Source organism: Hibiscus syriacus, unplaced genomic scaffold, assembly GCF_006381635.1.
Source record: "Hibiscus syriacus cultivar Baekdansim isolate YM2019G1 unplaced genomic scaffold, ASM638163v2 tig00000916_pilon, whole genome shotgun sequence".
In the NCBI taxonomy this organism is placed as follows: domain Eukaryota; kingdom Viridiplantae; phylum Streptophyta; class Magnoliopsida; order Malvales; family Malvaceae; genus Hibiscus; species Hibiscus syriacus.
Window position 1 is genome coordinate 2,528,074 of NW_024061833.1, and position 27,565 is coordinate 2,555,638.

Genomic DNA, 27,565 nt, shown 5'->3' on the forward strand with positions numbered 1-27,565 from the left:
CTTTACAATTTGGTCACTAACCCGGTATTGAGGATGTTACAAATCTCCCATTCTTTTAAGAAAATTCGTCCCCGAATTTTCAATGCACATCTTAATAAGAACATATCTTCTAATGTTCTTATGTTGCTTTCCTGACTTATTCTTTCTTGTCATCAACAGAAACTTACTTTTTAATCCTTTAGTTTTTCGACTATCTTTTTCGTTTATACATTCATCCTCTGTTGCTTATCATATAAACAATAACCAGTAATACCAATCCATTGTTGTCTTTTCTCTCATTCGACTATGCATTTTTCCTTTGACCTTTCTAAAATTCCATATAATGTCACTCATCACTCTATATCATAAATCCATCTCATCACTCTATATCATAAATCCATCTATTTCTTCATAACTCTTTAATTACCTTATAACCATACCAAACTTGTATTTCGTCATCATTTGACCAAAACATATACTTTAAGGAGTCAAATAATATTTTCACATCACCTTGCACACTTGTCTTATTTCTATATCAAAATTGTCCTCTGTACTCCCATATTTATCGTATCTGATCCTTTAAATCAATCCCTTTCATTTCTTTATTCCTTCTTCCTTATACATAAATCATATATTTCCTTTCATATTCACATAATCTTGTCTTATCACTTATACTCATCTTTATGTACCAATCTTCATTGCATCCTCATTACTCTAATAACCCATTTCTTATACATAACTTCATTCTTTATCATTTCTTATACTTGTATTTTCCTTCCTGAAGGTTCCATGCAAATACTTATCTCTGTTTCTACATCATAGCTATCTGCTCAGAATATACAACCATATTCAAATTCACATCATAATCAATTAACTCAACTTTATCTTTTCCTTCAATCTTATAACTCTATCACCTTTACTCTGACAGCTAGTCAATAACATATGTTCAATCTAGGGTACAAACCCTAATCAACCAAACACATACATCCTTTCAAATCGAAATTATCTTAAAATTCGCTTACTCAACTTATCAATTTCACCTCTATTCTCATACATCCTGAAATTTCTTTTGCTCAAACTCAACATTCTGACTTCTTGTGTCTTATATCTGATCATCGATATACACATTCTCAAACTCTTCTTATCAATCCTCAGCTTTACTTAAATATACAAATTCTTACTTCCTTTTCCTTTACTATACCACATTACTATGATCCAAATATGCAACTATATCCAGATCCATTGCAGATCTGGTTATCATATCCTGACAATATCTTATAATCTTATAATTCCAGTACATTCCCATCGCATATTCTTGTTAGCCAATGCTAACTTTTCCGTCTTAACTGCAAACCCTTATCATATAAACGCTCTGGCTTATACACAATGTTATCCCTTCATTTCGAACTCATAAGCTCTGACTTATACATCTTATACGCTTGTCACTGATGCACTTATCCTTGAGTTCTTCTATACGTACTCATCACGTCATTAGATCTTTTTAACATTCTTATGGTGACACCTGTTCACCATATTCTATCTTATCCACATAATAAAAAAACTACTCTATATCATTTTTTCCGATTCCAAACGATGAAAACTTTCTATCATTATTCAGATATGATTTCAGCTTTCTGAAATCAACTTTTGATCTTACTAGGCATTTCCTGAGGTGTCCGCTCTTCATCCTGCCTGGCCAGGGCAGGTGAATAGCTATCACAATCAGGAATATCACCTTTTACTTACTTCGAAATTATCACGATCGGATTTCTACTGTATTAAATTATTCTTATTCTATTAGCAAGACAACATATTCCTTACACTATCAGATCAGAAATTTTTCAATCTATGTTGGCATGTACACCTTTTATGACACTTTGGACTTCGGTTTATGCCGAGAATCGGATAAACCATAGCTCTGATACCATTAAATGTAACACCCCCAACCCGTATCCAACCCGGATACGAGTCCGAAGTGTCACATTGACTTTTCAAACATTTATTCGTATAAAATAGTGAGTAATTTAAAAACTTTGATAACATTTAACTTATTCAAAACGTTTACAAAATATATATCAGAGTTCATACAATTTATATCTTTAGACTACATGCCAACTACACTCTATAACCAGTACATATATTTTCTGATCTGACATTTGGTAAGGAGAACTGACATGTCTTGCTCCGCATTCCTCTTTACTCTTTTCGAAACCTACGTGTGAAACAATCACGCTAAGTCGAAGACTTAGTGAGGCATAACAACTTATAATGCACTTTATAACATATATCAATACATGCATGTTCTGTTCTATCATGTTATACCAATTCCATGCATTCTTTGTATCATATAAAATCATATCAAATTAATTACAGTAAATACATACATACACATAATTCATCATTAACAGTTTATCATGTAATCACATACTTTTATGGTTAACCTTTTCAATCAAACACTATACACACACACAACATCATAACATTTCTATAACATTTATCATACCACTAACATATATTTGTTCATATCTCTGGATTAGCCCATGTACATATGTGAGAACTATCGATATGTGAGTCTATAGAGGTTGTGCACTAATGCTGTCACCACAGCTCGTATAATTGCACCAAAGTGCCGCGTAGAATTGCACCGTAGTGCCATATAATAATGTCCATAAGGACCACATATTATTCCTTAAGAATCATATACATATACTAGGGATCAAGTATGTGTCTTACAAGACTTCACACATGTTCCACAGAATATATATATATCCCGAAGGACCGCGTAGAATTGTACCGTAGTGCCATATAATAATGTCCCTAAGGACCACATATTATTCCTTAAGAATCATATACATATACTAAGGACCAAGTATGTGCCTCAAAGACCTCATAAATGTTCCAAAGAATATACATATATCCCGAAGGACCGCGTAGACCCTCGACTCTTGGCATGCCAACTATACCCCTAGCTCTCATGACACATAACATGGGCATTATCATTTATTTCATTTCAAATATTCACATAAACATGTAATTCACTTTCACATATCACGTATCACATAGCTTCTTTTCATATTATCACATAGTTACATAGTTCACTTACACGTAGATCATTTCCATATAATTCACATGTCACATATCTCATGTTCTTGTATAATTTCTATCATTTCTCACCCAATCACATTTATTCATGTAAACATACTTATCATATCTTGTTCACATAAGATCATATACTTCATATAACATATAGAAACACCTAGAACACTTTCACGTAGTTTATAATCATAGGTCTTATCTCATAACATATACTTGTTTTCACATATATATTTCATATCATTTCTTATACCATCACATAATTCATTTAACATACATAACATATCATGTAACATTATAATAGAAATACCTATAAGTCATATCACTTAGAGCACATATACGTATAGTCACATTTCTTATAACTTAATCTTATACCTTCTCTTAGACATATATATATATATATATATATATATATTCACATGTTCAGGTAATCCACCATTTCATCGCATAATTATGTATTCATATAACTCATTTCATTTCATATCTACCTATATATATATATATTCTCAAGATTTATCCTAATATAAATCATATAGCACTCTTATAATTCATATTCATATTCATCTATGTCAGACTTATAAACACATCTCACTTCTATTATTTCTTTATGTATATAATCTAATCTGTTTACTTAATTCAATTTCATATAACTCTTATAATCTTCTCATATAGCTTCATAAATTTCTATCATACAACCCCTGTGTTATAGTTTTATTTAAACATATGAATCTTTCCCATCTAGCTTATCTTATATGTTCATATTATCATTTATGTTCAAATCTCCTAGTTAGTGTACTATTCTCACATCATCCTATAGATCAATATTATCTAGCTTATTTCACTTATCATATAATAATATAATTATATTTTACTATGATCACATAGTTTATATCTCATATAATTCATAACCTTTCTTATGTAATCACTTATACTTTCTCACCTAACACATAAAAGAACAGATCAATTCATATAATCAAGCATACATACATGCATATTCAATTCATGCCTTTAATCATGCATTCATGTGTAACACTTCAGGAAATAGACTCATCGCAAGTCTTATTCCCATCGCACATCATATACTATTGAATATGCACTCACCTGGGCCTCGTTGTTTGAATCAATCCTAATCCTTAGTTTGTTCCGGAACAAGCTTTCATTCTATATCTACATAATAATACATTAATACTTATCAGTATACTGATTGATATATTCGAAACTATCACTCCTTAGTCTCAAAGAAAAGCCAATTTCATCTTTTAATGAAGGTATGCATCGATGCACTACACCATGCATCGATGCATAAATCCTATTCGATGTTTGTATTTAATGGGGATGCATCGATGCACTCCTTATGCATCGATGCATAAATCCTATTCGATGTTTTCTATTTAAATTCATGCATCGATGCACTGCATGTGCATCGATGCACCTTAAACAATTTCTGGTATTTATCATCGATGCATCGGTGCACAATGAATATACATAGATGCACATTAACCAGAACTGACATTTTAGCACGTAAATCATCAACTCTTCCCTTAATTGTTCTATTCTAAGCCTCTATTTTGACATTAAACTCAATTATCATTACTTGAACCAACTTATATCCATGTAAATCATCTTTAACCTCAAAATCCTATCTTCTTTATGAGATTCAAGAATCATACCAAATTTTCTATATGTTCTAAATCCAATTCTATCACTCCAAATCTCTTAATTTAACCATTGACAAGTCAAATTTAACTTCCAATTTAAGAAATGAACTCTACTTCAAGATTTCACTTTTCTACTTCCTTTCTTTAATTCTTCAACTACTCCTCATCTTATAGTTTTAAGATAATCTAAGCTTCCCTTAAGCTTAGTTATTATCTAAGGATCAATAAGCAACCTTAAATTCATCAAGAATTTGATCCACAAGAAAACTCACCTTTATCTTGGCTCTCCCACGTATGAAGAAGAAGAAAGGAGAAGAGAACTCTGGATGTTTCTCATTTCCCACGTTTATATTACCTTTTAAAAGAAAGATAAAAATCTTTCTGATCAAATGACCATTTAACCCTTAGCTTCTTTTAATAATTACAAAATAACCTTCATCATATATATTCAATAATCATTGAACTATTTCATTCTTATACTTTAGTCACCAAATTCTGAAACTTTACAATTTGGTCACTAACCCGGTATTGAGGATGTTACATATCTCCCCTTCTTTTAAGAAAATTCGTCCCCGAATTTTCAATGCACATCTTAATAAGAACATATCTTCTAATGTTCATATGTTGCTTTCCTGACTTATTCTTTCTTGTCATCAACAGAAACTTACTTTTTAATCCTTTAGTTTTCCGACTATCTTTTTCGTTTATACATTCATCCTCTGTTACTTATCATATAAACAATAACCAGTAATACCAATCCATTGTTGTCTTTTCTCTCATTCGACTATGCATTTTTCCTTTGACCTTTCTAAAATTCCATATAATGTCACTCATCACTCTATATCATAAATCCATCTCATCACTCTATATCATAAATCCATCTATTTCTTCATAACTCTTTAATTACCTTATAACCATACCAAACTTGTATTTCGTCATCATTTGACCAAAACATATACTTTAAGGAGTCAAACAATATTTTCACATCACCTTGCACACTTGTCTTATTTCTATATCAAAATTGTCCTCTGTACTCCCATATTTATCGTATCTGATCCTTTAAATCAATCCCTTTCATTTCTTTATTCCTTCTTCCTTATACATAAATCATATATTTCCTTTCATATTCACATACTCTTGTCTTATCACTTATACTCATCTTTATGTACCAATCTTCATTGCATCCTCATTACTCTAATAACCCATTTCTTATACATAACTTCATTCTTTATCATTTCTTATACTTGTATTTTCCTTCCTGAAGGTTCCATGCAAATACTTATCTCTGTTTCTACATCATAGCTATCTGCTCAGAATATACAACCATATTCAAATTCACATCATAATCAATTAACTCAACTTTATATTTTCCTTCAATCTTATAACTCTATCACCTTTACTCTGACAGCTAGTCAATAACATATGTTCAATCTAGGGTACAAACCCTAATCAACCAAACACATACATCCTTTCAAATCGAAATTATCTTAAAATTCGCTTACTCAACTTATCAATTTCACCTCTATTCTCATACATCCTGAAATTTCTTTTGCTCAAACTCAACATTCTGACTTCTTGTGTCTTATAATCTGATCATCGATATACACATTCTCAAACTCTTCTTATCAATCCTCAGCTTTACTTAAATATACAAATTCTTACTTCCTTTTCCTTTACTATACCACATTACTATGATCCAAATATGCAACTATATCCAGATCCATTGCAGATCTGGTTATCATATCCTGACAATATCTTATAATCTTATAATTCCAGTACATTCCCATCGCATATTCTTGTTAGCCAACGCTAACTTTTCCGTCTTAACTGCAAACCCTTATCATATAAACGCTCTGGCTTATACACAATGTTATCCCTTCATTTCGAACTCATAAGCTCTGACTTATACATCTTATACGCTTGTCACTGATGCACTTATCCTTGAGTTCTTCTATACGTACTCATCACGTCATTAGATCTTTTTAACATTCTTATGGTGACACCTGTTCACCATATTCTATCTTATCCACATAATAAAAAAACTACTCTATATCATTTTTTCCGATTCCAAACGATGAAAACTTTCTATCATTATTCAGATATGATTTCAGCTTTCTGAAATCAACTTTTGATCTTACTAGGCATTTCCTGAGGTGGCCGCTCTTCATCCTGCCTGGCCAGGGCAGGTGAATAGCTATCACAATCAGGAATATCACCTTTTACTTACTTCGAAATTATCACGATCGGATTTCTATTGTATTAAATTATTCTTATTCTATTAGCAAGACAACATATTCCTTACACTATCAGATCAGAAATTTTTCAATCTATGTTGGCATGTACACCTTTTATGACACTTAGGACTTCGGTTTATGCCGAGAATCGGCTAAACCATAGCTCTGATACCATTAAATGTAACACCCCCAACCCGTATCCGACCCGGATACGAGTCTGAAGTGTCTCATTGACTTTTCAAACATTTATTCGTATAAAATAGTGAGTAATTTAAAAACTTTGATAACATTTAACTTATTCAAAACGTTTACAAAATATATCAGAGTTCATACAATTTATATCTTTAGACTACATGCCAACTACACTCTATAACCAGTACATATATTTTCTGATCTGACATTTGGTAAGGAGAACTGACATGTCTTGCTCCGCATTCCTCTTTACTCTTTTCGAAACCTACGTGTGAAACAATCACGCTAAGTCGAAGACTTAGTGAGGCATAACAACTTATAATGCACTTTATAACATATATCAATACATGCATGTTCTGTTCTATCATGTTATACCAATTCCATGCATTCTTTGTATCATATAAAATCATATCAAATTAATTACAGTAAATACATACATACACATAATTCATCATTAACAGTTTATCATGTAATCACATACTTTTATGGTTAACCTTTTCAATCAAACACTATACACACACAACATCATAACATTTCTATAACATTTATCATACCGCTAACATATATTTGTTCATATCTCTGGATTAGCCCATGTACATATGTGAGAACTATCGATATGTGAGTCTATAGAGGTTGTGCACTAATGCTGTCACCACAGCTCGTATAATTGCACCAAAGTGCCGCGTAGAATTGCACCGTAGTGCCATATAATAATGTCCATAAGGACCACATATTATTCCTTAAGAATCATATACATATACTAGGGATCAAGTATGTGTCTTACAAGACTTCACACATGTTCCACAGAATATATATATCCCGAAGGACCGCGTAGAATTGCACCGTAGTGCCATATAATAATGTCCCTAAGGACCACATATTATTCTTTAAGAATCATATACATATACTAAGGACCAAGTATGTGCCTCAAAGACCTCATAAATGTTCCAAAGAATATACATATGTCCCGAAGGACCGCGTAGACCCTCGACTCTTGGCATGCCAACTATACCCCTAGCTCTCATGACACATAACATGGGCATTATCATTTATTTCATTTCAAATATTCACATAAACATGTAATTCACTTTCACATATCACGTATCACATAGCTTCTTTTCATATTATCACATAGTCACATAGTTCACTTACACGTAGATCATTTCCATATAATTCACATGTCACATATCTCATGTTCTTGTATAATTTCTATCATTTCTCACCCAATCACATTTATTCATGTAAACATACTTATCATATCTTGTTCACATAAGATCATATACTTCATAAATATAGAAACACCTAGAACACTTTCACGTAGTTTATAGTCATAGGTCTTATCTCATAACATATACTTGTTTTCACATATATATTCATATCATTTCTTATACCATCACATAATTCATTTAACATACATAACATATCATGTAACATTATAATAGAAATACCTATAAGTCATATCACTTAGAGCACATATACTTATAGTCACATTTCTTATAACTTAATCTTATACCTTCTCTTAGACATATATATATATATATATATATATATATATATATTCACATGTTCAGGTAATCCACCATTTCATCACATAATTATGTATTCATATAACTCATTTCATTTCATATCTACCTATATATATATATATTCTCAAGATTTATCCTAATATAAATCATATAACACTCTTATAATTCATATTCATATTCATCTATGTCAGACTTATAAACACATCTCACTTCTATTATTTCTTTATGTATATAATCTAATCTGTTTACTTAATTCAATTTCATATAACTCTTATAATCTTCTCATATAGCTTCATAAATTTCTATCATACAACCCCTGTGTTATAGTTTTATTTAAACATATGAATCTTTCCCATCTAGCTTATCTTATATGTTCATATTATCATTTATGTTCAAATCTCCTAGTTAGTGTACTATTCTCACATCATCCTATAGATCAATATTATCTAGCTTATTTCACTTATCATATAATAATATAATTATATTTTACTATGATCACATAGTTTATATCTCATATAATTCATAACCTTTCTTATGTAATCACTTATACTTTCTCACCTAACACATAAAAGAACAGATCAATCCATATAATCAAGCATACATACATGCATATTCAATTCATGCCTTTAATCATGCATTCATGTGTAACACTTCAGGAAATAGACTCATCGCAAGTCTTATTCCCATCGCACATCATATACTATTGAATATGCACTCACCTGGGCCTCGTTGTTTGAATCAATCCTAATCCTTAGTTTGTTCCGGAACAAGCTTTCATTCTATATCTACATAATAATACATTAATACTTATCAGCATAATGATTGATATATTCGAAACTATCACTCCTTAGTCTCAAAGAAAAGCCAATTTCATCTTTTAATGAAGGTATGCATCGATGCACTACACCATGCATCGATGCATAAATCCTATTCGATGTTTGTATTTAATGGGGATGCATCGATGCACTCCTTATGCATCGATGCATAAATCCTATTCGATGTTTTCTATTTAAATTCATGCATCGATGCACTGCATGTGCATCGATGCACCTTAAACAATTTCTGGTATTTATCATCGATGCATCGGTGCACAATGAATATGCATCGATGCACATTGCCCAGAACTGACATTTTAGCACGTAAATCATCAACTCTTCCCTTAATTCTTCTATTCTAAGCCCCTATTTTGACATTAAACTCAATTACCATTACTTGAACCAACTTATATCCATGTAAATCATCTTTAACCTCAAAATCCTATCTTCTTTATGAGATTCAAGAATCATACCAAATTTTCTATATGTTCTAAATCCAATTCTATCACTCCAAATCTCTTAATTTAACCATTGACAAGTCAAATTTAACTTCCAATTTAAGAAATGAACTCTACTTCAAGATTTCACTTTTCTACTTCCTTTCTTTAATTTTTCATCTACTCCTCATCTTATAGTTTTAAGATAATCGAAGCTTCCCTTAAGCTTAGTTATTATCTAAGGATCAATAAGCAACCTTAAATTCATCAAGAATTTGATCCACAAGAAAACTCACCTTTAGCTTGGCTCTCCCACGTATGAAGAAGAAGAAAGGAGAAGAGAACTCTGGATGTTTCTCATTTCCTACGTTTATATTACCTTTTAAAAGAAAGATAAAAATCTTTCTGATCAAATGATCATTTAACCCTTAGCTTCTTTTAATAATTACAAAATAACCTTCATCATATATATTCAATAATCATTGAACTATTTCATTCTTATACTTTAGTCACCAAATTCTGAAACTTTACAATTTGGTCACTTACCCGGTATTGAGGATGTTACAGTTTGATCTTAGTTGGCTCCAATAGTTTCTTGTTGTTAAAATTTCAGCTCTCCTTCTGTGGAAAGAAATCTCCATAATATCTCACTTCTAATCTTGGGGTTGAAGAAGACAGACTTCATCTTGGATCAAAAATGGAAACCATATGATCACAACATTGGTTCAACATCAGAATAACTAGTTCGTAAAACATTTTGACAACACATTCTTCATCTCATATGGTTTCAGCTCAAATGTTCGTAAAGCATTTGACAACACATTCATCCTTTTTTGTGGCTTATGCCAAGATTTATCAATCATTGAATCTCTTTGCATGGTGTTCAAAGTTTTTGTATGATGTTATAAGACCATTTGAGAATAAAACTCAATGGGGATTCAAGTGTGATGTTGGTATGACCAAAAAGTTGGTCAAATTCACAAGATATACTGGTGTCGAATTGAATAGAAGACACTAATTACTCTTGATATCCTCTCGAGCAAGGGCAAATGTAATACTGATCACGTTTTCTTCTGTAATGAGCATTTTAGAAAGTAGAAACACTTCATCTATAGGATCCATGTACATAAAGATATCCATGGATTTCTTGCTGCTGGGGATGAAACGCACATGATAAAACTAAAATAGATGAAAACTCAGTTCATCTTGGCTAGCAATGATGATCCCAATAACAACGGGAAAGAGCAATATATATGAGCTTCTCTCTTTAATGTCATCAAGTAAACAAAACTGATGTGAAAACAGCTTTGTAACCTCAACAGTATGGTTGAAACTAACTGACAGGAATCTCAAAGAAATATTTCTAATCGTCACCGACACACGGAATACAAAATTCAAAGCTGAGATTTTGAGGAACTGAATCCTAGATCGAATGGTCTGCTTGGGGACCATCTTTATTCATGCAACCATGATGTAGCTTAACAAAGAACACGCCGTCATGTGATATATGGTTAAGAAGATTGGGTACTTGAAACCATACTTGATGAGTAGATATTTGTTCAACAACATGATCATAATGTAACTGCCTGATGAACGAAACAATTATGTATAGTCAGCTTGACTGTCACTGTTTTATCATTTTTATTCTTCATATCATTCTGTCTTATTGGAAATATTTTCTCAAATCAATGATCTTTAACACATGATGATATGAGCCTTCAACATGTCCCAACATTGCTGAAAAAAATACATCAACAGTCCTAATTCTGATTGAAAGGGACTTTCAGCACACCCCAACATTTGCTAATACAAACGTTCAAAATACATCAATATTCCTGATTCTATTTGAAAGGGGCTTTCAGCATGCCCCAGTATTTGCTTCTTGTTAATCTGAGACTTCAAAATGCCCCATATGGATTTGTCTGAAGTAACCTTCAAAATATCCCAACATTCTATTTCTGGTTGAAATGAGCCTCCAAGAATACCCAAAATGTCCCACTATTCTATTTCTGTTTGAAATGGGTTTTCAAGATGTCCCGCATGAATCTGTCTGAATTGGACCTTTAGAATGCCCCCAACCTTATAAATTGTAAGGCTTACTTCCAATGTTTGTTTGATTTCAATACCATAATCCCCACGAAGTTCAATTTTGACAATGTACTGTTGTTGGTACTTGTAGCTTTATTCATGCCTCAAATATGTTTGTCTTGAATACTCTCATTCTGGTGTCACTAAACAGCAGTTGTCAAGTAACTTGAGGAAATATCTTCATGTTGTCACAAACTTAAGAAGTGCTCAATCATTCTGACGGAAATGAATGAGATATGTGTCTTTTGAATGAGGTGACCATTTTCTGTATCTGGAGGGATCTAGTCAGACAGAGTAGTAAAAATAGCTTGGTAATCAGTTCCAGGCTGACACAGTGGCTTATCATGTTTCAGTGAAGGTCATCTCTGAAATATACTTTTCTGTGGGAAAGAAACCAATTTCTGCAAACAGTAATCTGATGCAATAGAAAGACTACATATACAGTGATACATGCTCTTCAAAAATCCACACCCATACAACATGTTGATTTTGATAACAACTCATCTGATTATGAAGCGATCTTTCAGGATGATTTCACAGATATTTGATAGTTCTTCTGATATCGAGGAAATCCTGAATTCTGATTCTGATGAGGAGAATAAACTGTTATGCTTGACAAAAATGATATTCTCAGAGGCTGAGGCTTCAATAACCATGGAGAGATGTGGTCCAGATTCATCAATTGCAAAATTGACAGATTTTATATGTGCTGCTCAAATGGCTAAGGCTGCTGACGTACTTCTTCCAGTAGAAGATAGGAATTCATTATACAATGACCCCAATTACAAGCAAAGGCGAAACTTGGGCTATGATTTTTGAAAAGGAAGAAGCAGAGGAAGCTTGAAAAGAAGCTTCTTAATGAGGACGATTATGCAGTTCATCTTTCAATTCCAATGATTAGTTATGGGGTTCCTACCGAACCAGATCAGATAACTCAAAGAACACTTCCAGAAGATGCTATTGGGTCTCTTTATTTCTACTATGAGCAAATTCATCTTTTAAATTCAATGATTGGTTTTGGGGTTTATACCAAACCGAATCAGATAGCTCAAAGAACACTTCCAGAAGATGCTATTGGGTCTTCTTATTTCTACTACGAGAACGTGTCACTTGCTCCAGTTAATATTTGGAGTGGAATATCACAGTAATTATTCGATGTAGAGCCAGAATTTGTAGATTCGAAGCATTTTCATACTGTTACACTGAAAATAGGCTATATTCATAATCTGCCAATTGAGAACAGATTTCCTCTTATCTTGTTTTCTCCACGCACTATACATGATATTTTTCCATTGACAAAGAAATGATGGCCTTCCTGGGATCCAAGAACAAAGTTGAACTGTTTACAAATATGTACAAGAAGTGCCAAATTGACAGAAAGGATATGTAAGGCTCTTGAAGCTTATGACGAGGAGCCACCTTCGAGTGTCCAGAAGTATGTTCTTGATGAGTGCTGAAAATGGAATCTGGTATGGGTTGGAAGGAATAAAGTTACTCTACTTGAACCTGATGAGGTGGAAATGCTTCTAGGTTTCCCTAAAAACCATACATGAGGATCTGTATAGAGACATGTTCCATGGTGGTATCAATGTCTTGTCTCTTTTCTCTGGGATCAATGATGCAGAAGTTGCCTTTTACTGTCTTGGCATATCTTTGAAAACTGATGTGCAAGAATTGAATGATGATCGGTTGGAGCAATTAATGAGTAGTTTTGTCGAATTCGACCTTGTTGTCAGTGGCATCCAGCGTAACAACCTTACTGGAAGAAATAAACATCATCAGGATGAGCTAGACGATTTTTGTTGGTGCATTTCCTTGCAATGATTGCTACAGTGACTATTTCTTCTGTTGTTTCAATATATCCCACTCTTTTCGAATCATGGAACAGTTTAGTTAACAGTAAAACTGGTCATCTTCAATTTTTGGAATCCTGTAAAAAAGGCCTATAAGGATATATTCTGTTCCAATGTCTTGTTCTGTGTCATAAGTCCTCAAATTCAAATTCAGCAATCTTTTGAAGGACATAATGGATATCATCTTGACAAAGAAAATGATCGGCATAGAAGAAGTAGCAATGATGTATCAAGACTTGAGCCAACACCAGAGTGCAGGTAGTGACTTGTTCATGGCTCTATGATGTAATCTTCTAGAGAACATGAATTGATGGTTGGGGAAAATAATTTGTCTGGTGATGCTTATCGCCCTCAGCATGAGATAAACGATAATCTTTCTTGATGAGCTGCTAATAATGTCATAGGAGAGTGTTACAAGTTCAATTTTCCAGACTTTCTGGCTTTTTGGACCACTTGCCTTTAAAAATGTGAAGTGTTTCATCATACTGGCCTCGTTCATTCTTTTTCTACAACAGAGGTAGAATAAGCAACAATTGCTTTAAGGACCTTCCTCATTTGAGACTGTCCTGTTTGAAAATGTTTTTTCTCATTTCTTTATTGAAGAATAAAAGAATTTTGTAAAGTATTACCCCTTTCAGGTTCACAATATAATCAAATCATAAACAATGAGTTTAATGAATATCCAATAAATCAACTACACTTTTAAATCATTCAAAAATCATAGTCCTATGGCAAGTGTCAAAATTATTGACTGATTTGAGGTGTAGGTTGATTTTGGTAAAGTAGGTTCTTTCAAGTTGGTTCAGTATGTCGCTTCGGCTTCCACTAACTTGAAGAAAAGGTTGTTATGCTCATCTTGTAAAGATGCTTCTCATTTTCAAAATCTCAGGAACGTCTTTGGGATGTGCGGTGCTTCATTTAAGAGCTTAAAATCGTCTCTTATGTCATTGTTGCACCATTCAATATTCGAGCCGCCTTTTCAGGTTTTCAACACGAATCCTCCTTTGGTTTCAAGATGTTATTTAAAAATTTACATCTTAAACCCCCCTTTTATCATTTTTTATATCATGCATTAAAGATTTTAAAAACCAATTTTTGCAAATAAAAATCAATCTTGAGAGGCGGAATGAATTCTGAAGATATTCTCTTTAGATGCCTTCAATCTTGCTTTGCTTGACTTAGATATGCCGTGTTGGGGATTTTTTCATCCTCTGGATCCCTCTAGACTGCCAAATTTTGGGTTCATTTCCATTTTCTCATATCTTCATCATTTCTTGCTCTTCTTGTTTGAATATGAATCTTTGACTTAATTATACTTGATTAACTTTGTAACTTGAGGCTCCATGAGTCACCCATCCTGGTTCAATTTTTTCCTTTTTTCCTTTTTTTTCTCATTTTTTCTCATTTTCCTTTTTCATCTTTTTTCTTTTTTTCTTTTTCCTCATTTTTCCTTTTTTCATAATTTTTTTCTTTTTTCTTTCTTTGCTGGATTTTTCTTTTTTCTTTCTTTGCTGGATGAGTGTAAGACTTCAATTGCTTTGAACACCTCTTTTTCCTTTTTGTCCTTTTTTCTTCTTCAAGTATAATATTTCTTGACAGAATCTGAGTTTATTTGGTTTCTCAAAACTTTCCCATCCGTTTTTGCCAAGATCAACGCTTCTCGGGAAAAGGCCTTTTTTTTACAACATAGGTCCCTTCTCAATTAGACCTTCATTTCCTACAGAAATCTTTATGTATAGGCAATATTAGATCACACTCTTAGAACTCTCTCGGATGTACTTTCTGTTCGTAACCTTTCATCATCCATTTCTGATACATCTGCCCATGGTAAATAGCTTTCAATTGGTTCTCATCAATAAGGTTTAATTGATCAAATCAAAATTGGATACATTTAGTCTTCTCCAATTTTTCCTCCTTTAGGATACAAAATAATGGGATCTCAACTTCAATTGGTAATATTGCTTCCCTCCCATAGACTAAACAATAAGGTGTTGCCCCAATAAATGTTCGCACAGTAATTCAATATGCATATAAGGCAAAAGGTAGCTTCTCGTGCCAATCCTTGTAAGCTTCAGTGGTCTTTGTAATGATCCTCTTAATGTTCTTATTTGCTCCTGCAAATGCCCCATTCATCTTTAGGTGATATGACACTGAGTTGGCGTGCTTGATTTGTGCGCGAAGTTAGTCATCTCATACATAGAAGTCTTTGTAAAAAGAGGTATCTCCAGGAGAATGAATATTCAAGATTAACTTTACTTACATGAAAAATGTAATTAATTCATGACATATTTATTTCAATCAATCATTTTTTTTTCTCTGAGTATGCTCCAATCACTCAAAATTATGTTCGATAAGCTGGTCCATAATTCCTCATCTCGTCTCCTCTTACAGGAAGATTCACGGATAATTGAAAGTTTGGTTCTTTTGAGTTTATTTGGTTTATGGTGGTTTTGTATTTGGAAGGACAAATGTGTGACTTTTGAAGTCGTATATATGGTGGAATGTAGTATCATCAATTAACTCTACCTGAAAAGGTAAACATCTGGAGTATGTGTCTCAAAAACAGGTGGAGACATTACTTCAGAGTCTCAGATAAATATAGTGTCAGGATTTGGTTTTGGTAAGGGTCGAGTAATTGGCGTTGAATGGGATATGGAAGATATAATTTTACCACTTGCCAAAGATCTATAACTCTTGAAAAATTAAAAGAATATTTAATCTACTTGATACTTAATAATCTCAAGGTTAAAACTTGATTCCTTGCTCATAACCATAAAAGCAACACACATTTATTTATTGTACAAAAGGTGTAGAAAGGAACAAAAAACAAGTTCAAACAAGATGCTGAAAACAGAAAGTACTACAATGGTAGATAACACTTCCACTTATTTATCTTATCATGCATCATTATAATGTTAGGTGTGCAATAGGACTAATGTTTTTGTCCTCATTTGCCCCCCATTTCTTGATCATCTTTTGTGTCAAATTCTTTGGATAAACTCTCAAATGCACAAATCTTTGCTTCTTCCTGATCAGTCTCTATCATCATCTTCTTCTTCCCCGAGTGGAAATTGGGCTCAATTTTATATTCAGAATAGCTTCCTTTGGTGATGAAAGTTTTGTTCTGATTCTGAATGCATCTTGCAGCTGTGATTAGAGTAATATTCACTAGACTCTTTATATTGCCCATTGCTTCACTTGTCCTAAGAACATCTGATACAAATGTTTGAGGTTTCTTTAGAGTTACATTTTCCCATTCATTCTTAAACTGGTGGGCTAATCTCGAATTACCTCTATTTTCATTTCTTTTTCGTTCTTTAGTATCAGAGAAGTATCAGGAGTTGAATCTGTCATACATACTTCATATTCCTTAATTTTGCCTTTTTTCTTTTCAATATCTTCTGTTGTATGATCTTCATTTGCCTTGACCATGTTAATTTCATTTTAGGGTTTGAATCCCGGTTGTTTAACCAAAATAGATTGATCATCCACTTCTATGATTCCCTGAACCAAAAGGTCTTGAACTCGTCGTTTGAAGCGACCGCAGTTCTCGATGGAGTGTCCTCAGATTCCAGCATGATATTCACAAAAGACTTTCTCATTATACCATCTCGGGTAAGGAGGCAACAAAGGCTTAGCCTGACATGGGCCAATAAGATGGGCTTTGAGTAACTCAGGATATAACTTGCTGCATAAAACTGAAGGAAACTTGGGTAGAATTTCCCCTGACATCACTGTCACATTACAATTATTTTCTTTGCTTTCTTGAAGACCTTGTGACTTACGATCTAGATGTTTGCTTTGTTTAGCTTTCTTCAATGGTATTGAAATTTCTTCTATGTTTTTCTTCAACTTGATCTTTGTCTCATCTTCTGGGGTCATACCCAATTTTTGGAGATTTATCGAATTTCCACATTCCTTGGCAAAGTTCTGGTTATTTGTTTCGATTGTATCATCTACATTATTCATAATCCTATTCAAATCTTTCACAACAGGATCCTCTAAGGGTTTCTCTCCATGTATCACAACATTCATCAGGTTCATCAGCTTGGTCATTTGCTCTTTTGAATCATCCTGAAACTTTTTTGCATGATCAGTCATTTCTTGTTGAGTCTTAATAAGTTGCTCTTGCAGTTTCTCAATTGTACTGACCCTTGCTAAGATCTCATTCATGGTTCTTATCCTTGTTTAGGAAGACCAAGTTAACTCCACTTTGATTCTGTCATGGAATTCTCCACGAATTATTCCACGTTGTCATGATTAAATGCATGTAAAATAGTTTGAAATAAAATGTAATTATGTAAGAATGAAAATGTAAATATAAACGTAAAGAAAATGCAAATGTAAATGCAAATGTAAATATGCAAATGTAACAATAAAAATGCAAATTGTATAGTGCAAAAGCAAATATAAAAGTATAAATGCAAAATGTAAAATGCAAGGATGCAAAATGCAAATGTATGCATGAAAAGGTGTTACTCAAGAGTGATCATCTTAGAACGGATTTCATTGAACACAAAATTTTTGGTACATCAAACAAAACTTTACATATAAGGATAAGCCCAGTTAGTTTCCATTTATGCTCAAAAGTTGAATCTTCAGTCTGCTTCATCTCTTTGTAAAATCAGTTAAATCTATCATTTAAGAACCATATTGCATGTCTGGACTGCAACTTCTTCCATGACATTCTCTTTCATCTTCTGTGTCATTTCTCGGAGTTTCTCATTTTCCCTTGTAAGAGATCCTTTCTTTCCAAGAAGTTCTTGAACAAGATCTACATATATATTGCAGTTCTTTTTCAGCTTGGTGACCCCTGTGATCCACTCTTCTGGGGTACTTCCTAGGCCAGCATTTTGAAAGGCTTGACTGATCTTCTGAAAATCTTCCTACATGGTTTTCATTTTTGTGCTTAATTTCTTGTTTTGGTTGTTCAAGTCCTTCAAATAACATGCTTCAGCTTCATAAAAACCTCCACTACTCTGAATGTCCCGACTGATACTCTTACTGTAGACTGCTTTTGGTATCAATCTGGTAGGATCTTTGTGTAATACTTTTGGTATTAATATAACCGGTTCTCTATGTACAGAACTTCCCTCGATCCTCTTAGTTTCTTCAGGATGCCTTTCCTTGGCCGCATCATATTTTGTTTGATCATAAAACTTTTTGTCAATTTACGATTTCTTTCCAATATGATGAACAGTCTTTCCAGTAAACACCTTTTGGTTATGCCATGATCATGCAATGCAAACAAAAGAAATCAATATGAACAGATTAGAGCAATGTAACATGCATGAAAAAAATAAGAAAAAATAGAATAGTTAGTACCAACTAATGGAAAAAAATCTATCTATCAAGGTATAAATCTTAACCTCATGCTTTCTAGTTCCATGCTTTGTTTGGAAAATTTAACCTAACCGCATGATTTCTAGTTCGCATGCATTTATTAAAAGACAAAAAATTAAAACTTATTTCTCCTTTGTGTACACCTATGAACAGAGGTTCAGTACTGTCTTAGATCAGGTGAATTTCTAGGGTTTATTATATACAGAATTTCAGTTCTAGGAGTAAAGGTACTCGAATTGTCCTCGTTGATGTCCCCTTGGGCTGTCAAACCCTCAATCTTAGTCTATTACAGACTTAAGCGGATCGAGTTCAATTCGAGGGGACACATTTCTCTATGTCTGACACGGAGAATAAATTTTCACGAAGACATAGAGCATATGAACCCCGAAAGTTACTTGCTAGGTCTGACACAGAGAATAAATTCTCACAAAGACGTCGCTTTCACTCCCACTTGAAAGGGACAAACTCAATTATAGAGCTTTATGTTATGCAATGCAAGTGTTGTGTGTGAGGAGAAATGTTCAAACCTCTAACAGATAAATAAAATAATTAATACCTGAAAAAAATATTAATAAAATAATATAAAAATAATAAGTAATAAAAAATTTGAAAGAAAAGAATTAAAATTTAAATAAATGAATTTTTAATTTCTAATTAATAGAGACAATTTATAATTAATTTTAAAGTTTGACACTCCCCAGCGGAGTCGCCAAGCTGTCGTAACCGGTTTTCGTCCGGGCACGAAATTTTTACTCGGCGGGAAAAGTGATGTGAATAAATGGTTTTTTAAAATAATTTGGGAGTCGCCATCGACCTTTTGAGTTAGGTAAGTTGAATACCTAAAAATTATCTTTTAAAAGAGTTTTAAGAAAACATCAGTTAAAAGATGAACTAATCTGCGTTTATAACCAAAAATTTATTCTTTTTAATAATAAAAAGGGATTCGTGGTCGGTTACGTTTAGGGAAGGATTAGCACCCCCTACAACGCCCAAAATTGGTACTTTTAATTATACATTGTCTCTATTATTAGAAATTTAAAAATTCAAAATATATTTAATTTATAATCCTATTATTTTAAAATTATAATTATGAAAAATATATATTAATTTATATATTTATAAATAAAATATTTATTTATTTAGAAATAGAAGAAAAGGACTTCTAGGTGCCTTAAGACAGCTCTTTTTTTTATATAAAAATAAAAAACAATTACTATATAATTTATAAAATAAGATATTTATTTATTTAAAAATATCATAAAATGGACATCCAGTTATTTTAAGACTGCCCTTTCTTAATATTGAAAAATAAATAAATATATATTAAAATATGATTATTAAAAAAGTAATTTATGAAATATAAGATTTTAACGAATAAACAAATATTATTTATTATATATATATATATATATATATATATTTATATAAATAATAAGAATAATAATAAAAAGTAATAATAATAATAAAATAATATTGCAAATAATAATTAAAAATATAATATTAAAATAAAAAATAAAAAAATAATCAAAAATAAAATTTGAATGATTAAAATATAAAATTATAAAACTAGAGTACTAATTCGAAATATATAAAAGATGGGCATTAAAAGTGTAATTTAACTATAATTCATAATACGGGATTAAAATAATAATTAATAAACTATGAGGGACTAAATTTGATATTAACCTAAATATACATATATATATACTGATAAGGACTAAATTAAAATAAAATAAAATTAGAAGACTAAATTAAAATAATCAAAAATTGCTTTCAGTGACTAAATTGCAAGGTATACAAATTTGGAGCACTGCGAACGGGATTTACCCTTTATGAAATTACAGAAAACCCTCCCCCAAAACGGCGTCGTTTGGGAGAGGGTATTAATACCCAAAATCGGCTAGCTCTCAAACAGAGAGAGAGCCAGAGTTCTCTCTGGCTTCTCTCTAAACTGAGAGAAAGCCGTCCCGGTCAGCCACCGCTGCCGGCCACCGTTAATGGTGGCCGAAAATTACAAAAATACACCAAAATATAGATCGGGACGATCTAAAACCATTTCTGGTGTTCTTTTTCCTTAAAAAGCTCCCAATCGGAGCAAATCTACAAAAGTACTTTCGGTTTTCGTTGTATCCGGCGATGGTTGGGGTTCTCCGATGACAGAGTAAGTTTCTTTCCTCTCTTCTCTCCTTTTTTTTGTTGCTGCGTTGTTGTTGACTGGGATCGTTGGTAGTTTTTTTTTTTTTTTGTATCTTGTTTCTGTTCTGTTTTTTTTTTTTGCTCTCCGTCCTTTGTCTGTTTTTTGTTTTGCTGGATCCGGTGGCTTTTATAGCCACCACCGGTGATGGCTTCAGACCGGTCCCAATGAGGTTGATTAGGTGAGTCACCATAGCTATGGTGGTGACTCACCGTAGAGCTTGACATGTGGAGGGGTAGTTGGGTCTTCTGGAGCCTTCTGTTGAGGTATCGTGGCAGAGTAGACCGTCGGCAACATCTGGTTGGGTCACCTGGCAGTGGAGTGTCGGCAATGAGCGACGACTGTGGCTTCTAGAAGCTTGAGGCGGCGGCTGGAGCTAGGGTTTAGAAACCCTAGCTGAAACCCCAAATGTTTAGGGTTTCCTTTTGGGTCTGGGCCGGTTCTGGTTGGGCCTGGGATTTGGGCTTGTAATTATTTTTTAATAATAATACTAATATATATAATAATATATATAATAATTATTATAATAATAATAATAATAAATAAATAAATAAATAAAATGGGTAAAAAAATTAGTATCTTCGGGGTGCATAAATTACCAATGCACCAGAGGCATCATACAATGTCTCTTGTAAAATTAGCATCGTGTTCTCGTTTGTGTTAATGGCCTGAGGTATAGCATGAAAAGAAATAGAAAAAATATTGGATGAGAAAATCTAAGAAATATGCAGTTTATCTAGGGTGTGAATGCTTACACTGCCACGAAGGAGAGAAACCGAGTTGTCATGACCTGGTCCCTTGGCAATATTGACCATCTCCTGCATTAGCCCGCCGTTGGACAGAATGTCCCACTGAATCTGCATCCGTTCATCCCTCAAGAAATCAAACAACCTTTTCTGTGTTGCCGGCATCCAAACAGAAGTAGCAGCACACAACAGAACCCCTTGAGGTTCACCAGGATCATTTACATTCTTCCAGCTCATTATTCTCATATCTTCAACCATGCTACCACCATTAAATGTTTCCCATTTAAACACGCTTGAAGCACAAACACCGGCACAGAAGTTATTTGTCATGCGCTGTGCAAGCTTTAACATGCTTTTCCTCCCGGCTGGAGTTATTCCTAAAGCACAATATCACGTATAAGACGAGGACGATTCCACATATTATTATGGAAGATGAAAGAATAATGTAGCAGTAGAAAAAAAAAATCACCTATGTTATCTTCCCCGGGGATGTCGGGGGACATCAGGAGTGCCAAGCAGTCACATTGCCTTTGGAGAGTGCCAATCCACCTGTGTGCACCAAAGCCTAAACCAGAACTGAATAATGGCCTTAAGAGATGGTGAACTGCTCTTTCATCATATTCCGAGTGTTCGATCCAAGTAACCTGCATTTAACTTTTTGTAAGCATACTCTCTTGCAAAAAATATCAAACTAATTAATGGGACAGAAATTTGAAGTAATTAAAATGTAGGGTACTAGATTCACTTCTTAAAAGATCATAAAAACACAGGCGTTACAGCAACTTAAAAAGATCATCATATGATCCGAATTCACTTAAAAGATCATAAAAGCACATGAGTGTTACGACAAAATAGAAGGATTATCATATGATCCCAATTCACTTCTTAAAAGATCATAAAAGAAAATGAGGGTTATGACAACATACAAAGATCAACATATGATCCTAATTCACTTCTTAAAAAAGCATAGACAAGTTTAATAAAATAAGATGGCTTTCTTTATTAGGTTAAATATTGATTTCAGAAAAAAAAACACTGGTTACACATACATAAAGGTATATATCTATGTATATGCATGATGACCTTAACAAAATAAAACAAACCAAGGACCACATAACATGGAGCTCTAAAGATTAAAGATTCCAAGTCGTATCAACTTGTTGACAATTAAAAAATACAGTAGCAGACAAGGAGAGAGGAATAGAAACATCATATTATAATTTACTGATAGACAATTCCAAGGATTCGCCTGCATAAATAGATTACAACTAAGGTATGCTCAAAAAATTATACTAATATCAAACACTGATTATAACCTTGATTTGCTCAACTCTGCAAGTAGCAGTGGACTAATTAAGTACACACATAAAAAATTTGCTTTGAAACCAAAAAACTTTTAAATGGTTTAAAACAAGTTAGCATCTTCTTGAGTAGACAAATAATTGAATAAAGCTTCATATTCTTAGGTGAAGTTGTCATATCCCTTATTAGTTGCCCCATCAAAGAGGAAGGAAATCTGGTGAGCTATAAAACGAGCATTAAATTCGACAAAGCATAAGTCAAGGGAGATGGAGACCAAAGTCGGTGCATATAATTTCACCCCCATATGGCCTCAACCAAACTCAGAAGTTGTAATTATAATAACTACCTTATTAAATGCCTATTAGGAAAAAAAACGAGTACAATGCAAGCTCAATGAGAATCAATATATTAAGGACACTGTTTTTATTTGAAAAAGAAAATAAGTAGAGAACATAATAAAATTTATATTAGCAATTACTTTGGAGTACTTATTGTCCAGATCCTGGAAGACACAGCTAGAAGGAAGCCTCCTGCAGTTGACAAACGTATGCGTATTTGCAGCATCTTGGGTAGTATTGATTGAAATATCAATCACATCCCACACACCCTCCGAATGCTGTTTGCAGAACCGGATGAATCTCACTAGACGGGAAGGAACCAATGGAGAAAGAACTTGAAATTCAGCATCCATCTGCAAAGTATGATTTTCATAAGGCCCGGACAAGCAGCTAAAGAAACAAAGATGGATGGTAGAAAAAAATACCACTTGCAATGCGTTGTCTCTGGCTAAACCTGTACCAGTGGATAGAACTTCGATGGTTGCTGCTCTAGAAATCAAGCATGGAAACATTTCTGCCCAACGATTCTATTCATAAAGTAGCAGAAAAAGACCATGTCAAACAACAATTTTCAAACGATATTCCTTTTTTTAAGATTCGATCGTTCATAACAGCAGATGGGCAGTTATGCTTAACATAACTATAAAAGCATTGGAACAAGTGAATGGGTGGCATACCGCATCTATTAATGCCTCAACAAGAGCCAGGCCACCCAAGGAAACCAGGCCAGTTTCCCTTGTGGCCTCAGTTGTGTAGCCACTTGGTTTCATGCCAATGCAAGAGGAGAAAGTTCTACTGTACTCTTTGAGATTCAATGTTTCGATCCCACAATCCAGGTCTTTGATCCAAAGAGGATTGTCCATCTGTGCCAACTTAATTAATTCATCCAAAGCCGCCAAAGCAAAATCTACAATGGCTGACCTGTCATATGGCATTTCATGGGACCTAGATTTCATCAACGGCAACATAGCCCCATCACAGAAGTTGAATTCCATTGGCAATGAAGTGCCTGCATTGTTCAAGCCACCAAAACCATTTCTACCCATTGCAAGCTCCAAATTGGAGTTTAAGCCTTGGGAAGCAATAGGACTTTCCGAGGAAGATGTTGGCCAGCCCAAGAACTTGTTTGTTAAAGAACAAACCCGGCTTAGTACATAGGGGACTGATAGGGAAGGGGAGTTCTGCATAAGGTATGGAATATGTTGGGTGAGAAGAGATTGTGGTAGCTCAATGATGGCATCATCACCACCACTTAGCATGTTGCCGTACGGAACAATATCAGCCACAAGTATACTTGCACCAATATCAACACTGTTGCTGCTGGCAGTAGTACTACACTTGATCAAACACCCAAAACTCATTAAATGAGGAGGGAAAAAATCTTTAATTTCGTTTCTCTTTCTCCACAAAGTCCCAACCTTTTTTGAACAATTTCATCTTCCTCAAATGGTGAATGAACAAAAGAAAAGAAAAGCCTCTCCTCGTTAACGCCCATGCATGACTGCAATGTATCTAATTGTTTGACATTTACTGTGTTCTCTCTAACGAAAGAAAGAAAGCAAGAAAGAGAAAAAAAACAGCCGTAGAACAGGACAAAAAAGGTCCACTTTTTTTATCTTATAATATAAACAAAGAGTCCACGGTTCACACCTTCTTTTGGTCCTTTTATAGCTAAAAGCTCTACCTGTGAAAATCGCTGAAAACGCCAGAAGATTATGACTAACATGAGAAAAAAACCCTAATTTTCCCAGCAACTTGCTTGACCAAGTGTTTGTCAATATGTTTGACAGAAAAATAATGAAAACGACCCCAGTAAACCAGAGAAAAAAGAGCACAGAACACAAAAAGGCTAAGCTTACAACTTTCTCATTCACAACGATCAATACTAACCAATGAAAAACAACACCCAGTTGACCTTCTTTCTCTCCCTTTTGCAATGCAGGCATTAAAAACAACAAGCTGTAAGCAATAAATGCACATAAACAAGAACCCAAACTCATTACAGGAGTTGAAAGAGATTAAACAAATGTTAGCTTTACCTTTTAAAAATAAATATAATCGACTTTAAGCAAAAATCAGTGGTTTTCAACAAAGAGTAAAGAAAGAATCAAAGATTACATGCTATTCATATCCTTGGAAACTTCTCTTTCTCTCTCTTCTTTCTCCTCTGAATTGTTGGGATCTGTTTCAGAGTCAAAGGACAGAGGAAACTATATAATAAAATATTCAACTTTGTTTTTTCTTTTAATTTTCTTACAAGAAATTAATCGTGAGCGGAGAACCGCGTAGAGAGAAAAACCGAAGAGCTTCAGCATTAGTACAGTATAGAGTGGGCCTCACTCCCCCAAAATCGCGTTCGGGATGCCCGCCCTACTCTACTCCCACGCGCTAAATTTGTGCAAGTGTTTCTTGGCCGGACTTTTGGGGATTCGTAAATGGGTTATGGACAGTTATTTCTCTCACAATCCTATAGCCTCGTTTGACGGTGACGGCGGTTGGGCCGATTTTGTGTATGCCTCTTATGAACCAACTACTATAGCCTTCAGTTGACGGTGGCAGTCGGGCCGATCGTTTAGCCCATGATGGCTCGTCCAAGTTGTAGGTAACTCGTTCTCTACACTTGCTCTGATTTCTTATTTTCTTTAGGATTATCATTTAATTTGAAACAATTTGTTCATACGCTAGGATAAAAGAGAATGATTATCATCAGAGTTAGTTCAAATGATAAACAATTTAATATCATTTAAATAAATTTTGAGTTTGATATTTTATATATGTAGAAAATATTTGTTGTGAAACTCACCATCCAAATTAGGTTTATGATACAGGACTATCCAAATTAGTCAGGACAAAATTTTGAAATACATAAAATGATTTTTATTTTTCATGTTTTTTCATCAAATATTATAATTTAATTTAATTTCATTCTCCTTTTTCTATCGTTTAAATTTTATATTAAATTATATTATTTTTTTTAATATTCAAATCTGATTTCAATCGTTTAAAATGTAACATATTTTAACATTGCCTCAAATATTTGATGGCAACATGAGAGGATTGAACCATCTGAACTAAATATTAGATGTTATATTTAAGTCACTTGATATAGATTTTTGCTTAAAAAATAATTTAAATACATGATTAAGTAAATATTATTGTAACACCTCCAATCCGTACCCGACATGGATACAAGTCTGAGATGTCACATTGACTTTTTAAAATAATATTTTTACAAAATAATAGAACATTTGGACTTATATTAAGAAAATACAATAATATACTATTAAATTATGTTTCATTATAACAAATTTAAGGTAAAAATATTTTTATGAATAGTACTATTATGTATGAATAGTACTGATACTGTGCAAATAGTACCGTAAACAGTATTGAACAGTGCTACAGTGTACCGATACATTGCTACAGTGCACCGATGCATTGCTACAGTGTACTGATGCACAAAAACATCGAATATAAATTGTGTATCGATGCACTGCTACAGTGTACCGATGCACTACTACAGTAACTTCAGCTCAACTTATATAAAACTCATAAAAATTTAAGCTTTCATCACTATAAATTACCATTTACATAAATACGTTTAAAACATTACAAAACTCGATCAGAGCATATATACTATATGATTCTATTTACATGCTAACACATATATTACATAAGCGGACATACTATATAAGGTGTTTCTGATCTGATCTTCAAATGATGATATGTTGCTTTGCTGCTCCTAAGACCGGTCTTCTTACTTTTAT

General features: G+C 33.3%; 1 protein-coding gene across 1 annotated transcript; it reads right to left on the bottom strand.

The window, feature by feature from the left end:
• Positions 1 to 22,065: 22,065 nt before the first annotated feature.
• On the bottom strand, positions 22,066 to 25,336 carry LOC120117153 (homeobox-leucine zipper protein HDG1-like). Its single transcript, XM_039137472.1, has 5 exons — positions 24,476 to 25,336; positions 24,224 to 24,325; positions 23,939 to 24,151; positions 22,628 to 22,802; positions 22,066 to 22,535 (listed from the first exon to the last, which is right to left on the bottom strand). The coding sequence occupies exons 1-5, from the start codon at positions 25,157 to 25,159 to the stop codon at positions 22,129 to 22,131; spliced, it is 1,581 nt and encodes a 526-aa protein (XP_038993403.1). The 5' UTR covers positions 25,160 to 25,336; the 3' UTR covers positions 22,066 to 22,128.
• Between the last annotated feature and the right edge of the window lie 2,229 nt (positions 25,337 to 27,565).